This window comes from Telmatherina bonti (genome assembly GCF_933228915.1).
Source record: "Telmatherina bonti genome assembly, chromosome: 17".
Lineage (NCBI taxonomy): Eukaryota > Metazoa > Chordata > Actinopteri > Atheriniformes > Telmatherinidae > Telmatherina > Telmatherina bonti.
In genome coordinates, this window is record NC_136615.1 from 20,998,760 (window position 1) to 21,016,060 (window position 17,301).

The 17,301-nt window shown below is 37.6% G+C and overlaps 2 protein-coding genes across 2 annotated transcripts in view; one reads left to right on the forward strand and one right to left on the reverse strand.

Moving 5' to 3' along the window:
• Window positions 1-395: 395 nt before the first annotated feature.
• Window positions 396-13,129, reverse strand: scarb2c (scavenger receptor class B, member 2c). The gene is made up of 12 exons (XM_079256495.1): window positions 12,942-13,129; window positions 12,224-12,381; window positions 10,843-10,987; window positions 10,449-10,640; window positions 10,156-10,247; window positions 9,222-9,341; window positions 8,173-8,351; window positions 7,862-7,980; window positions 6,227-6,300; window positions 5,007-5,058; window positions 1,794-1,946; window positions 396-1,668 (listed from the first exon to the last, which is right to left on the reverse strand). The coding sequence occupies exons 1-12, from the start codon at window positions 13,062-13,064 to the stop codon at window positions 1,630-1,632; spliced, it is 1,446 nt and encodes a 481-aa protein (XP_079112621.1). The 5' UTR covers window positions 13,065-13,129; the 3' UTR covers window positions 396-1,629.
• A 3,517-nt stretch (window positions 13,130-16,646) lies between these two features.
• The window catches only part of rai14 (retinoic acid induced 14), a 37,617-nt gene continuing 36,962 nt past the window's right edge, over window positions 16,647-17,301 (forward strand). The window contains exon 1 of the mRNA XM_079256172.1: window positions 16,647-16,699. The gene's annotated coding sequence lies outside the window, so the exon portion shown is untranslated. The remainder of the gene's footprint in view (window positions 16,700-17,301) is intronic.

The following is a 17,301-nucleotide window of genomic DNA, read 5'->3' on the forward strand; positions in this document are numbered from 1 at the left end:
GAATGAATGAATGAATGAATTCATTAATGAAAGCTTTCAGTATATTTTTTTCTCAGGATGTCTTTTTTTTTTTGATTCAGCTCTACAATTGAGGGTTTTTGTTTTTTTTTTGCAGTTTCAGTTTTCTTTCATCTTCAAACTTTGATTTTACAATTTCTAATTTCTGATTCACACTTTTTGTCCTGATCTGGTATGGTATCACGATTGCCAGTAAGCACTGCCTTCCCTCCATCACATTATCTTCAGGAGGCCTGGTTCCTAATTCTTCCAGCACCGGATTCTTAGGTTAGTATCTCAAAGCAACATTAGCTTCTATTTAGTTATTCAAATAATTGTATTATGTGCAATGAACGTCCACACATTAAGAGACAAACACAGAAGGTTTATTGGTGAGTCATGACAAATGACAAGACAAGGTTCAAATTGTTAGATATTTATGAGATGACCTATTATAAATGTGCAAGCAGAGATTACACTGCATTTTCAATACTGATTATTCCATGAAGTAGTAGTGTAAACAATGTTATCATATATGAGGACAACACAAGACCACGAGACAGTGGCAGAGGTGGAGGTATCAGTCACAGCTGTTTCATCTTAGTTATAATAGCACTGTTCATAAATGGATAATTCAAATCAACAAAATAAAATGTGTAAAAGTTATGTCACGAGCATAAATCTGATCATGCAATGATTCTGTGCACGAATCAGTAAGAATTACAGTCACAAATTAATGAAAAAATACTGAATCCAAAAGAGAAAAAAACATTTCAGTTTGGTTCACCGCCCCACGACATTCAAAAGATTAAAAACCTTCCCTTTATCCTTTTTAAGTACTACCTGTTAGCCTTTATCTCACATACGCTGGATTACCAGGATTTGATACAAAAAAGTTATGTTTTTCTAAATAAAAGTGATCAATATTTTCACATCTTTTGCAATCGAGACTGATCCTATTTACATATTTGAGACTTGTAAAGTGTTTTCCCCTCATGGACGCCACATTTAAGGCTATGCAAATAATAATCATTGCATTAAGAATAAAACATCCTCCCAGCAGTCAGTGTGCACAACTTGTCTTATTTGAATAGGCTTTTAGTCCAAACATACATGTGAAATATAAATTTCGTTCTCTTTAAAACAATCTGAGTCTCTCACACACTTTGGTCGCTGTAGCCAACCATCTTAGAAACACACAGGTACAAACACACCAATAGGAAATGTAGCTCATTCGACCAAAAATATCTCTAGGCTGAATTTTCTACTCTCCAAATCATTTGGATTAAGTAAGAGGTTTTATCACATTCAGGTTCCACTCAGCTCAATCCAATGTCCAACATTTAGTGGTAAAAGAAAAGCATGACCAGTATAAGGGTGAGATAAAAAAACAAACAAACCAGGGATTCATCATTACATCTTGTCAGTAAGTCAATGAAGTCAGTAACTAGGTTCCTGCTGCAAATACAAAGACAGTCATCCTCAAGTAGTTTCCTAAAACCATTAAGCCAAAAAAGGATTAAAAAGTGGCATTGTGATAATCAGTGTTTATGAGATCGATTGGTTAAAATGGCAGATAAACTGAACCACTGTATTTATGGCAATCCTCCTTCTCAGGCGTCCTATTAAGTGCTATGATGAAAGCAGGGGCTGTCGCTCAGCAGCAGTGCTCTGAAAAACAAAACAGAAACTCAACATCTGCAAGTTTTACACTTAATTTATCAACAGATTCACCGACACTGAAAAGAAAATGATGCTGAATGACCTCACCGGTGAGGTCAAGGTCACGTACTCACCTCAGGGATTTTCTGTCGACACATCAAGAGCATGAAGATGCCTCCAAGGATTATGCCGAGGCCGATCAGCATGAAAGGGATGTTCTCCACAACATCCTTTGTCACAACGATCTCTTTCAACTTCTTGGCTGATGTTTCGTCAATGACAATGCTCTGATGGTTAAGGGAAACAACAGAAACAGATTAATACACTTTACAGAATTAGAAAATATGCGAGGCAAGTCAGACGGTTAAAAGGTGCTAAATTTAATATATTGTTAAAAACTATTTCTATTGGGATCTAATCAGTTTACTGTAAAGTATTATTCTGTTTTTTATACAAGCAATCAGTTTTGCTTGCATTGGATCCACATACATGGCAGCTGTCATATTTGAGCCACCATTTTTACTACGGTGTCTTTGAACTGACAAACATTTTGTTTGATAGGTCCTAAAGCTCTTTTTGCTCTAAGAAGCACCTTAAAAAGGACCATAAACAGTACACATGCACGATTTTTCACTTATTTACCTGTTGTGCAGTCATTACTTCACCTAAAGCCACTGGATCAACTCACAGCTGAAAACATATACAGTGGGGCTCCAAAGTTTGGGCCCCCCTGGTAAAAATTTATTTTAATGTGCCAAAAAGAAGCAAACAAAAGAGGGAACATCTCCAAAAGGCGTCAAATTACAGATTAGACATTCTTATAACATGTCAAAAAAAGTTTGATCTTATTTCCATCATTTTAACTTTTAAAATAACAGAAAACAAAAAATGGCCTCTGCAAAAGTTTGGGCACCCTGCATAGTTAGTACCTTATATTCCCCCGTTTGGCAAGTATGACAGCTTGTAAACACTTTTTATAGCCAGCCAATCGTCTTTCAAAGCTTGTTTGAGGTATGTTCACCCATAGTTTCTTGCAAAAGTCTTCCAGATCTTTGAGATTTCTGGGCCATCTGTGACACACTGCTCTTTTAAGGTCTATCCATAGACTTTCAATTATGTTGAGGTCAGGAGATTGTGAAGGCCATGAACCTTCAGTTCATGCCTCTTGATGTAATCCAACCTGGATTTTGAGGTGTTTTTAGGATCACTATCCATTTGTAGAAGCCATCCTCTCTTTAACTGCAGCTTTTTCACAGATGGCATTAGGTTAGCATCCAAAATTTGCTCAAATCCCATTGAATCCATTTTTTGTTCTACTCGCGACATGTTCCCTGTGCCACTGGCTGCAATACAACCCCAAAGCATGATTGATCCACCCCCATGCTTAACAGTAGGATAGAGGTTCTTTTCATTAAATTGTGTGCCCTTTTTTCTCCAAATGTACCTGTGCTCATTCCGACCAAAAGGTTCAATTTTAACCTGATCAGTCCACAGAACTTGTTTCCAAAATGCATCCGGCTTGTCTATATGTTCCTTTGCAAACTTCAAAAGCAGATTTTTGTGGTAAGGACGTAAAAGAAGTTTCCTTCTGATGACTCTTCCATGAAGGCCATATTTGTACACGTACCTCTTTATAGTGGAAAAGTGCACCACAACTCCAGTATCAGCCAGATCTTCCTGGAGGGATCGTGCAGTCAAACTTGGGTTTTGACTTGCTTTTCTTACAATCTTGCGAGATGTTCTGTCTGATATTTTTCTTGGTCTTCCAGATCTTGCTTTAACTTCCTCTGTTCCCAATGACCACCATTTCTTGATTACATTCGGAACAGAGGATATTAGCATCTGAAAACACTTTGCTATTTTCTTACATCCTTCTCCTGCTTTGTGAGCATCAACTATTTTCAGTTTCAGTGTTCTTGACAGCTGCTTAGAGGAACCCATGGTGCCGATTGTTGAGGTAAGGTCAGATGAGTCTGAGCATTTAAAACCTTTGAGATTGACATCACCTGGTCTTTCCAGACACTAACTGTAAACAATCCAGGACACTGTCAGGTCTCTGTTGTCAATTTGGGTTTGCCCAAACTTTTACAGACACCATATTTTGTTTTCTGTTATTTTGAAGGTTTAAATGATGGAAATAAGATGTAACTTTTTTTTTTTTTTTTTACATGTTATAAGAATGTCTAAACTGTACTTTGATGCCTTTTCGAGATTTTCCATCTTTTTAAAGCTCCTTATTTGCACATTAAAATAAATGTTTACCAGGGGTGCCCAAACTTTGGAGCCCCACTGTATTTGTCTGGAAATGTGGAGTAATTTCTATGCCCATATTTACCACTAGATGTCAGTAATTCGTTCATACTGTACCTTTAAGCTACTAAACTTTAAATATTAGGTTTAAAGCTGGGGTGGGTAATGTTACTCTGAGACATTTTTTTTTTTTACTCTGGGTAAAGTGGTTCCTCACCCTGATAGTAGTCTGAACATTCTTAAATCATGAAAAATAAGAAATATAGTTAGACCCCTAACTTTACTGTAAATCTGTAAAAACTCTGACCAATCAAAACGTTCGGGCCAAACTGAAGTTGTTCATTTCTTATATTTCGTAAGCTTCTTCACGGCTAAGAAAATGCAGGAAGGGTTTCTCTAACCCGGTTTGGTTTATTTGCTTTCTCCCGCTAAACAGCCGTAAAAAAGAGAAAATCATTGGTGGAAAAAGCTGCAGACTGGAAAAGCACTCAGCGAGTGCAAACCTCTGCCACGGCCTTTAAAAAATTCCTGGATCCAAACGGTGATCCGGATCACCACCAAAATTAAACCTGTTCTTCCTTTTAACATTTCCAACAATTCCTGAAAATCTTATTAAAATCCGTCAATAACTTATTGAGTCATCTTGAACACAAACAGATAAACGCCGGTAAAAATACAACCTTGGTGGAGGTAATAAAAAAAAAAAAAAGCCTTGGATCACGCAAGGAGCAAAACCAGAGGAGGAGGAGCCAAGACAGGGCGCCACTTTCACATCTTGCCAGCTCCCCAACATTACCTATCCCACTTTAAAGTACCGTAGTTAAAAGTTTAACTCTTGGATTTATGTAATAGCTGTGTCAAAATAGGAACACAATGTAGTAGGGTAAATAATAAGTGATAAGTAGAAGATAAATTTAACCTCAAGTTAAATTTTTACAGACAAACCCAAAAGGTTTGTCAAGGTCAAGAGAAAATCAACTTTTTAGATGACTTTGGGTTCAGTTTAAAATACTGATAAGGATTTCTGTACATGTAAACAAGCACTAAGTACCATGCAGATTGTGTGTGTGTGTGTGTGTGTGTGTGTGTATTTGTACCTCATTGAGATAAACCACAGGCAAGACCACCGTCCTCACATTTCCAGTTTGACTGAAATAAAAATAAAAACAATCACGTTTCTTTTTCTTGTTTGAAGCTTTTCAAAATTGATGTCTGAGGTAATAATTAAAACAAAAACAAAAAAAATACTTTAAAAAAAAAAAAAATCTAGCTCTGATTCAACATGTTTAATTCAGTAATTCTTCTTTCATGACATGGTTTTTGCATTATCGAGCAGGTCCATGGCTGACTGAGTGGACAAGGGTTTCCAGGGGCAGAGTTCTCCATTAATATGACTCAAAGTAGTGAGCAAGCAGAGTAGATGAATAAAAATGTTTAACTCTTTTCAAAAGACATGAAAGCAGATAGTTTGACAAAATCAACAGCAGTCTGGAGCCGCATCGTCTGTATCAGTCAGGAAAATGGCCCTCTGAAGAGTTAAGGGGTCCTTATTTTATACGCCACATTCTGTATGTAAAGACTTATTACAGTCTGCATTCTGGTCTTTATCCTGTTTATACCTCATAAACATCAATAGCAATTGATTTTTATTTGTTAACATTGAATCTGCAAAAGTATTCACCTCCATCAAAGTCTTTTTTTTATTATTATTATTTTTTTTATTCAAACAATAACTCCTAGCTGCAGGTTTCTTGGGGTCTGTCTTGATGAGTTTGACATTAGTCGTCACTGGGACTTTTTCTCAAGATACAACTTTCTCAGTTATTTTAAGCTGATGGATGTAATATTATATAGCAATTTAACACTTAAGTCGTTTTTAAGATTCCCTATCTGGGCTTTAACTCAGAACAGGGAAAAAGCGCGTTGACATGTTGCGTGTTTTCGATGTAATCCGCTCTGCACGGCTGACTGCGAAGGGCTTCCTCATCGGCTTCATTTGGTGTCTTTCAAACTCACTTTCCTCATGAACTCTGACTAAAACTAAATTACATCTTGTTCTGTGAAAAAATAGAAATGATCACACACCAATTATTCTTTGAGATGATAGGTAGACGTACAAACAAGTGAGTCAAGACTGTCCAAAAGTCCATTCCTAATGATGATGGTGGCACATTTACCTTTTATCGTTCAGACAGCTCAGAAACGCCCTGTCATACAGTTATTACAGCTCCAGTTGAAGCCAACATAGTGACATCGAATTATGTTGTACTCCAACGACGAGTAATAAATAGACGAACAGAGAAAATCAACTTATTACCTGAAGGTTGAAATTTTTTCCACATAGACGTTAACTTGGAGGCGTTTAGCTGCTCGGAGGATGCTTCCTGTCACCTGCAAAACAGATTTAAAAATCATCAGGAACACGTACATGAGAAATGTAACATAGCTTTGTGCGTGTGTGTTTACCCATCACTCCCGATGCAAGTTTTAAACATTAATGCAGTATTATTTTCTTAGACGCGATTTACCAAGAACATTTAAAGACATGCAGATTCTTATTTATTACATAACATCTGGTCTGAAAAAGCAACTTGCAGCATGATTAATGTGATCTTATATCGCCTGTGATGCATAAAAATCTTTCAGTTTTCATGAAACGGGGACGTGACTTCATAAAACGTTTTACTGTAAAAGAAAGAAGCATCAAAGTTGTGCTGCCGACTGGAGAGGTGGTCAAGTGGTGAAAACTTTGCATCGTAATGACAGTTAAGTAAGATGAAAAGACTTTGAGCAGCCTCCGTGACTTCATGCAGTTGTACATAGATGAATGCAACATAGGAAGGGGGACACAAGAAAGAAGCAGCAGCTTGTTTACAAAGTTCAAAGACGTCTTCTGAGTCAATAATGTCCCCGTAATGAAAGTATGTCTCCCTACATGTAATGCTCATGCGTTACTATGCATTTTTAAACCTGATAATCTGAGGGGAAAGCCTCTACTTGTGGTGGTACATTCTGACATTTACTACAAACCTTTGAAAGAGCAGAAAAAAGCATTTTGATAACAAAACAAGAAGCAAAAGGATGGCTTAAAAAAAAAAAAAAAAAGTGAGCAAAATGTAAGGGTACAAATAGGCCTCAAATTGATGTACTGTAACGGTTTTAGTGTCACTAGACAAAAGTACACATTTTGCAACCTGGTGTCAACAAAAGCTGCTATTTTTAGAAGCGTTGAATGTCTTTTTATAGGCAGGCTTTTAAAAAAAAACAAAACATTGACACAACTTTTTGCTTTAAAAAAACATTGACACAACTTTTTACTTGCCTTGCAGTGCACTTGTTAGGAATTAGAAGCAACTTCCTGTTTATTATGTAAACTGGTGATACAACATATCCTTAAATAACACAAAAAAACAAATCTTACTCTATAATAAAGAATATGTAGCTCTCCATTTCATTGTGACAGGTTCTTCATATGTGCAGGACCCTTCTCCCTTACTTTAAAGGACTCAAACAATGACAGGTCCCTTAATTATATGCAATTCTTAATATATATATGTGCACATGTACCTTGTGCTCCTTAAGAGTGTTTTTCTGTCTTTCCTCCCTTATCTAGGATTTACTTCAAGCTCAACCCAGTTATTACAGCATTGCTTATGATAAGAAGCAGCAGAGTTTATCTGTGGTGATAGCGCCGTACCAGGCACTTCTGCTTTAATCTTTAACGACCATTTATAATCCAGACGGTTTCCTTGCTCACCACAAAGCTGAGACAGTTCACCATCTAGTGGTGCAGATTTATAGCACAGTTTTTGCTTTTTTTTCCAAACAGCTGATGATTAATTCAATCTGAAAATAATTCTGTAATATTATGTAACACGGAAGCAGAAAAAATGAACAACACACAACGCAAAGTGTTAAACAGATGTTAAGTGAGGAAAGTTGGCGTTCTTACTGGGTCGATATCGATGGCAGTCTGGTGCTGCTCCTTTCTAGGCCTCATGCCAAAAACGTTGTGGACAAATTTCTCATCAGCCTGGTAGAAGTGTGGCGAGGACATTATGATGGGCGCTCCTAAACACAAGATTCAAAACTAATCACACAGAGCGCATGAACCTGAATAGATTCAGATAAACTGGCTTTAGCAAGGATCCAGGATTGTATTTTACTCATTTTGCAGCGGCTCTCTAAAGAGAACTTGCCTGTGTGACACAAAGAAGCATTGTGTTGTGTTTGATACGGACTGGCTGCTAGAGGATTGCCCACCTTGTTTACAAGTGCTGACGTTGAGCAGGCCAGAGCCGAGGCAGTTACCGGCAGGCACACAAAAGCCTGCGTTGGCCGGATTCACAGACAGATTGGCAAAAACCTCGCTGGGGGGAACGAAACGATACCCAGGGATCCCCCTCACTGCCACATCATCCTCATACAGAGCGTACAAAGACCTTGGAAACAGAACCACATGCTGGTTAATCTTTGGAAACAGAGATAATTATGCACTGGAGAAAAGTCTTACAAGCAGGAGAGATTTGCATTTATTTTGCATCTAGGCTTCGCCGTAAGCTGATTTACTGGAAACTTGCAAAGCACAAGCAGGTTTTACCAAAGGAGAACAAAGGTTGTGTTAACATGTTACTGCCTCATTAAGCTTGGTGGACGGTCTTGAAAACAAAACACTCAGCAGTTAGTTGACATGAACATGTTGCACTTCTTGTTTGTGATGTATAAAAATAAAAACAAACAAAAGGGGTAGTTAGGTTGCACGCTAAGAGTGGCCTACTTTAAAAAGCTAATGCTAACCTGAAATGCAACCAGCCAGGCTAAATAGGTATCCTTAATCCAATCTCCAGAACTGGATAATGCCGAAGGGAAAGGCTTAGGAAGACTAAGGGGCTAGCCTTTTCAATAGCAAGCTCAAGCTAATGGCAGTTGGGTGGAGGAGGAGAGGAGGGGCTTATACCACAAACGCTGTGTCAGCAAAAGGGAGCACAAAACTGGGCTGAAATTATTTTTCCACACAAGCGTCAGCACAAGATGGTTCCATGTTTGTCTGGGGACAGCAGCTCCCCAGCCAAACATGCCAATTCAAGAGTCCTGCTGTGGAAATGATGTAATGTTTTACAGAATTATAAACGTATTGATCGCCCACTATTTACAGATAAATAAAGTTTAGCCAACCACAATAAACTCTGTGCTGCAGTTACCTTCATCTCCACATTACTGCACCTCATTTAACGTAAAAGTACAAATATAGCTCAAGACGGGGCATCAACCAGGACAAAAAAATAAAAATGAAGCGAGGACCTGAAGCTCACCTGCAAAGGTCAGAGGAGAACATGTACAGCATCTCATTCTTGTTGATAACTGGATGGAAAGACGCTCCATTGGTTCCATTAATCATATTGCACTCATCAGACGTCCACCAGTTCAAAGAGCTGCGAGTATAAACCAAAGATTTTATATTATTATAAATAGGCATAGTATTTTGTGATTTTGTTGCCAACATGTGTCTTCAAATGTAAAAAACAAGTAAGAAAATACAATAAGGAAAAATGTAAATTTAGTAATGACAGTTCTTTTCCAAAAAATGAGCACTCGGCATCTGAAAATTGATCATTTAGCTTTCTTTAAAAAAAAAAAAAGAAACAACAAAAAAAAACAACTATAAGCACATTTAATGTTCTTTTAACATGAGAAGAAGCGACTGACATTAGACAGAATTTAAATAACCTTTTAAATCACTTCTGACTTCGCAAAGATTAAAATGACTCGACTGGCTAACTGGTAGTTTCTGGTCTAAACCAGCAAACAACCTCGCATGATTAACTGATGTTTTTTGTTTTCAGACTTACAAGGAAGCAAGTAAAGAACTCTTTATTTTCCTACCAAGGACTTCTATTGCAGAACTTGTTGTATTTCTCTCCCAGAGATAAAAGGTTTTAGTCAGGACATCCTCTCTCACACATTGTAGCATGTACTCCTGCATCACCTAATCTAATTCCTTCAAAGCAGTCATTTAAATGTGTCATATTACACTCCTGGTTTCTTTCTTTTTGTTCCTTCAGATTTGCTTAAACACGCAGCGGACAGCATGAAAAACAACAAGGATCATTATAATCTAATGACATCAGAGCTGATGCAATCACACATTATTCTTTTCAGACTATCTAATCAATGACTCATTGATTTGCTTTAGAAAATAAGAGATAATGCTACCATTTAGAGGTAGAGATGAAAGAAGGAAACTACCTTTTGCTATTCCAGGTGTCTACTCTAGCAAAGTCCTTGTAGTTCTGCTGGCCAGTGAAGAACACATATTCTCCATCGTTTGAAGCATTAGTCTGTAGAAAACACGGCAAGTTAATACGAGCTAAAAATGCAGAATAAACTAAAAATAGTGTAAAATAAATTATGTGTATCTCAATCAATCTCATACTTTTGATTATGTGTTCTTTGAGCCAGTACACTGCCTTCCTTATGAATATGAGTGAATTTAGTTTTTTTTACAAAGTGTAGATTAACATTTAATGTCTACATGAGACCTTATAGAAGAGTCCAAAAACATCATCCAGCTCAGGTCTGATAACTTTAAGGGCTTTGAGGAGAGCATCTTCATATCCCCACAGGAGTTCTCCCACTGTGTGGGTGCTGAACAGGCCTTCACCAGAGGACCTCATAAAGGCAGAGATCAGATTGGCCTCAATAGGAAAATTCTTGAACTTTTCCATCACCGTCTACCAGAGGAAAAAAAAGGCATTGATGTTAATAAGAATATTTAACTGTGATGGTGGTAAATCAGTCATGGAATTTATCAGCATATGAAAATGACAGGATATTTATGTTTCAGCAGAACATTTCGGGGATAACAAATTAAATAAATAAATAAACTTTTTTTTTTTTTTTTTTTTTTTTTAAATGTGGGCTTCTTTGGCTCACCATGGCAGGAATGTTAGCTGTTCTGATGAGATCGCTCTCCGGACCTCGGGACATGTTACGCTGGAAGATGTAGGTTTTAGTGTTGACTGCTGCTACTTTAGTCTCATTGTCCTGGAAAGACACTTGCTCCATGGGCCGATACTCTCTGTGTGGAAAGATCCGTCAATTTAAGACAACAAGTGGACAATAAAACACATATTCCTTCTTAACATAATTTTACACATCAGTCAAAATCTTAGACCGAGCCTACAAGACTGGTTCAGAGTGACTACAGTTAGAAGTGCTTATTAAAAACCCGACTCCAAAAATCTCCTTAAGAAGTTTGTTATTAAGAGTTATTGACAACTTAAGAAGTTATTAAAAACTCTACTTGAGGGTCCTAAAATGCTTAAGTGTGACTGAGTCAGTAATAAGTTTCATGTAATACTGTAAATAAGTTTTAACAGAGCTGGGATTATAGGGTCATGGGAAAAGTGGTATGGACTGAATAATTAAATGGATCAGGGTGTCTTGCAAGCACATTAATGCTGAAATACGCCAAGCTGGGGTAATAAGGGGTAATATTGACAAATATTTTGGTTTAACTAACTGTATTAAACTGTGATGCTTAAGGAAACATGATCAAATTAATATACTAATATCTGTTTTATCTGTAGCCTCTGAAAACTGCAAGTCATTTCTGAAAGGACCAGACTGGATGTGGTCTAAAAGTGTTTCACTTTTAGACCACTTTATTTCACTTCAATTGTAGCCTCTCTGTGAAATCCTGAACAAATAAGTAGAATTGAAGCACAGCTAGCTTGCACTGATGTAATCAGTGGATTTTCCATTTTACCCCTGATTTAATGGAATATTTTTTATCTCTAATAAAAAACAGTTAGTTCTTTAAACATACTCCACATAATTAGAGAACGGACTTTGAAATATTGAAAGAACTGAACAGTGTTCAGTAAGCTCAAAAGAGCTGAAATGTTTGCAGCTAAGGACAACTTCTACCAGCTGAGTCTCCACAATACTCTGATTCACAATATTTATCATCCGTACCATAGGCCTCCATCCAAAGACTGACAACATGTGGTTTAACAACAGGTCTACCCGGTTTGATGGCACTTCTTTTGCTTCCCTGTGGCATTTTTGAGAAGATTGCGCTCTTATTTCCTCCATTCTGCTTTAATCTAATAATCAGCCGCTATGCACCTTTCAGGTTTGACTGTTTAAAATTGTTCATATGCAGCTGCAATGTTTTCATAAGATTGTTTCACAGCAAAACCCGTGTTAGAAATATATGTTGACTGTGTCTCACTTTTTAGCATTCTAACCGTAGCGTGTTAATTTAACAAAGGCAGGATAAAAGTGAAGCTTCCTGGATGTATTCTCTCACCGATATGTATAGGGTCCAATCTCCACCACAGCCGGTCTGTCACCTTCCAGCACCTCTTGGGGATTTGTCAGATTGAAGAAGTAAAACTGCATGTAGATAGGTGCCGGTGGATCTGTCCAGGCCTCAAAAGCCTCTGTTCCATTTTTCAAAACTACTTCCTATAGGGAACAAAGGGCAGTGGGTTAAAAATGTTTGACAGCAGTGAATCATCTCTTCTTGATGATGTTTCACGTCACATGATAAGCCAGCAGTGAAATGAACAGTTCTTTTTTATGGGAACATTAAACAATGAAAGCATAATTTCCAAAGAAAAAAAATAAACAAGTTGTGAAATATTTTTAACTACACATGAATTTTACTCAGCTGGTTTCAAACATATGTCATTAAAAGCTTCATAAAATGTTCGTGGTATTCGGTGGCTCATAGGAAAGTCCCAAACAACTACAGTCATAGCTGTTTGAAACAGGCTAAATACAAACATCAAGAGCAGCATTGCCACAATTACTTTACCAATAATGAGGTTCTTGTGAAATATTCAGCTTCAAAGATAAGGGTAACTGCCGCATAATGATCCACCTACATTTCCAAGAATAAATTCACAAGCTAACCCTGCCCAGATTGCATTAGCGTCTTTGACAGTTCAAGCTACGTAAGCTATCGTTAGCTTATCTAATGTTAACGCTAAATATAAACATTTTAGCCTGAATTAGATGCTTACCTTTTTAACTACCGACTGAATAAAATGCGGGAACACGTCAGATAAAACCAAAGAAATTCCGAGAATGAGCATTAATATAGAAAACACTCCGATGCTGTAAATGCAACATGATTTCAAAACCATGATGACAAAGAAGCAGGAGAGCTGTATGGACTGACACCGAGCTGTTTATGTTTTGGAAAGAGCCCTTGTCCCAGGAACTTGCTCGATGAAGCAAAGACCCACATCCGGTGCGAAATATCATCCGACACCACTTCCGGTTTCTACTCAGCCTGGAGAACTCAACTGTGACAACGTTTAAAAAAACTTTTAATGCATACTTTTCAGTAACATGTACAGCAATGGTAACATAATACAGAAAGTGTAATTATATTTTGTTATATTTTCCAAAGTTGGCTGATGTTATTATAAAACCAAACTGAGGGGTAGATATCTATCTTGGAAATGAACACTCTTTGTTTTTAATCTCTCAAATGAAACTTGCACAGCAGGAAACATATATGTTTTATGATACTTATATCTAAACACGTGATTTGCAGACTGTAAAAAGGTATAAATAAAATAGACACACAATGTAAATAAATATATTGGTACAAAACTGAACAATTAAAAATTTTGGATAAAATATCTGTTACAATTGTGCTACTTGTCTTCTCTAGTTGTATCTTATGAGGGGTTTTGTATGCCCCCTCCCTTTTCTTTATTTCTTTCTCTTACTTTGGAGGGTGCAGTCTGGAATTTTTGCACCAAGGTATGTGGGAAGATGGCATTACAGAAAACAGAAGCAAAATCAATCAAGAGGAGTCGTACATCTGAGTCCTTTTGCTCCAAATGGCAAAGGGCTGTGTCGACCTCTGACCAGATGGCTTCATCAGTGGAACAGTTCTGTTGTTAAGCATACTTGTGGAGATCCACAATGACACTGATGGAATCTTTAAAATGGGCCATGACTAGCCTCTCGAGGCACTTCGTGACTAGCAAGGTGAGAGCCTTGGGCCAATAGTCTTTCAGGCTTCAGGTTGAGTTTTTGGTGATGGCATGATCGCGGATACTTTCATGCACAAAGGGGCAGCTGCTTGTGACAGGAAGATGTTGTAGATGTCTGTTAACATTTCTGATAGCTGAGAAGCACAGCCTCTCAATACTCAGCCTGGGACATAGTCAGGACAAGCAGGTTTGCATGGGTTGAACCTTCACAGGAACATTAAAACATCAGCAGGTATCATCTTCAGGGGGTGATACCTGCTGATGTTTTAATGTTCATTATATTTTAACTCTCAAAAGAGTTAAAATATAATGACGTTAAAAATATAAAGTCTTTAAATCTTTTTCTCTAAGGAGAAAAAATGTGAAACCGTCCTAAAAAAAAGTTTATTAAACAAGAGTAAAGTCAAACAAACTTTTTTCTAAGAAGGTTTTACATTTTTTCACCTTAGACTGAGACTTAGATTGTGTTTACTGTGTAGAGATTTCTGTGTAGATATATGTGGTGGGTGCAGGCAAAAACTCAGCAGTAAATGTGTCATAATTTCAACCACATATTCAACAGCTTCCTCTCAAACGCAAAAGTGAGTAAGCAGCTAAAACCTACATGGCAATACATTTAAAAGCCTTTCCACTAGATGTCACTGTCTTGGCATTAGCTGAAAAGCCACTGCCTAACTCTTTTGTTGCCAAGAGACTGGAATTGTTGAGGTTGTTGAGTCAAAATAACATAAAAATGGCTAAGCAGACTCACCTATGAGCAGGCATCTGTGTCACTCTGATTCCATCTTTCAGACATTTTGCTGATTGTTTGGAATGTAAATTACAAATGTTAGTTATCTGATAGATATGAGCTGCTGCTCATATTAGTCAACTGTCTGGTCACAGTTCAAAACGTGGGACATCTAATGTTAGCCTTGAATTAATGGCTTTGGTATGACACACAGACACTAAGTTATGTCATGATACATTATTTCATCTTCCTAAAAGGGATACACATTTACAGCCTCACAGCACAGGCTTGTTACTACTTGCATTATTACGATTCATTGAGATGCTGTTGCGACATGGAACCATAACATCAGCTTGATTTGTTTGACTTGTGGTTTTAGAACTGATGAACTGAGACAGTCTGTACTTCACAAGATCAGATAGGGTATGGGGAGTACGACACAGGTTTAGGAATCAATGTCTCCCGTAGATCTGGAAAATCTTGGCCAAGTCTGAGATGCACTGTTGGAAATGAAAGAATCTGATTGTAGATCTTGACTAATGTTAGTGATTAATAGGTATGTTGGGTGAATTGAGGTTAGCTGTGTTCTGGGTTTGGCTTACCTTTGGTGAGCCTGTTCTTGTCCTGTAATGGTTAACCATTTTGCCCAGGTTTTAGGTGTGTTGATTTTTGCTGCTTTGAGTTTAGAATCAGCACATTAAAATGGATTTCAACAAACAATGGATAATATGAAGCAGCCTGACTTTTAAATGCTTTTTACTGCCTCAGTTTTTAGCAGCTGCATTTGGTCCTGCAGTGGCATTTATGCTGTAGCTACTTGAGCATATGTTCTCCCTAGTTTTCTGGATTTATGCCAGTTCACTACTTTGTAAATTATGTGCCACATATTTCAAGCCCAAGTAGACTGTTTTTGGTCTTATAACATCATATTTACACTAAATGACCCCACAATCATAAAAAAACCCAAAACATATGCACAAGAAAAATTTGATATTAACAAAAAACGGTCAAATAGAATATTTGTATACATATATTACATATTACAATTCTGACTTAAAGTTTGTGGGAGATGTGGGAGTTTCAGCAGCTTTGTAACTATAGGTAAGCTAAATATAAATAAATAAAAATAAGCCCTTTCATTGTAAAACCTTAACCATAAACCTGTGATTAAAATAAGGTTTTTTAAATGTTACAAAAAAGTACCCTCTTCTGTTGTCGTTATGCTTGGTTTTAAAGGAAATACCTATTTGGCCACTACAGGAATGGGGTACAAGTTTCAGCAGCTTCCAGTGTTTGTAACTAGGTAAGCTAAATATAAATAAATAAAAAAATAAGCCCTTTAATTGTAAAACTTTAACTAACCATAAACCTATGATTAAAATAATGGTTTTTTTTTTTTTTTTTTTTTTTTTTTTTAAATGTTACAGAAAAGTACCCTCTTCTGTTGTCGTTATGCTTGGTTTTACCCCTTTAGCCACAACAGTAATGGGGCACAAGTTTCAGCAGCTTCAGTGTTTGTAACTATGTAAGCTAAATATAAATAGATAAAAAAATAAGCCCTTTCATTGTAAAACCTTAACCATAAACCTATGATTAAAATAATGTTTTTTAAATGTTACAGAAAAGTACCCTTTAATGTTGTCGTTTTACTTGGTTTTAAGGGAAATACCCCTTTAGCCACAACAGGAATGGGGCACAAGGGAGAACTGAAGGGGGCTCGCTCACCGCGGTCACGAGAGCACAGGGACGTGACGTCACCTTCCTAAACCGGGCAGCAGGCAGCCGTTGAGTCCCGAGCGAGAGACGAGCAGGAGTCCCAGAACAGCTCAACTTTTAATGTAAGCGGGCCGAGTCGGGTCGCCGTTAAACGCCGTGCCGAACCGTGCTCCTCCTCTTTATGCATCTGCCCGGCTGACTTTGCGGCTCAACAGCTCGCTGTTTTCTCCTCTGTTCAGTCTGGTTTTGTCTTAAAAAACAAAACAAAACAAAAGGTTGCCTCTTGTATACGTCCAGCCGTCCAGCGACTCCAACACACAGCAGGGTAAGTGTCCGGCCACTTCATATCATTTAGGTTTATCTGGGTTCAAATGAGAGTTATTTTGAAATGAAAATCCTCGCAAGTGACAGCTTGAGAGTCCCAGTGGTACATTAAACCAGCACAGCTCCTGTTCAGTCCCACGGCGCAGATTCAAAGCGCTTAATCTGATATGGTTTGCTCTGAAGTGATGTGTGTCGTATGCATTTGGATAGTCTTTGAGCCAAAACGAGTTGCAGCTTCATACACATTGGTTCAAATATTTATGGTATTCATGCAAAGCCGTCGTTGTTTGATGAGCTGTTTGCACATATGCAAAGCGTGGTCAACAGTCGCCTGGGCTGCTTGTAGTCTTTGTGCAAAGATGTTTGACAGTGGGTTTACTTGTACTTTCCTCTCCTCTGGACAAAAGCTTATATTTTGTGGTCATTTGGCGAATGAGCATGTGTTATTTACAGCTAAATGTTCATCATGTTGAAGGGAATCCCTGATGTGAAGCTTTCTGCATTTTGCAGGCTGCAATTTGCTTCATTTTGGCAAATCGAATTTAAACCGGAATATATAATGTTGCCAGACACCATACAGGCATTAATCTAAACCCCCACTTT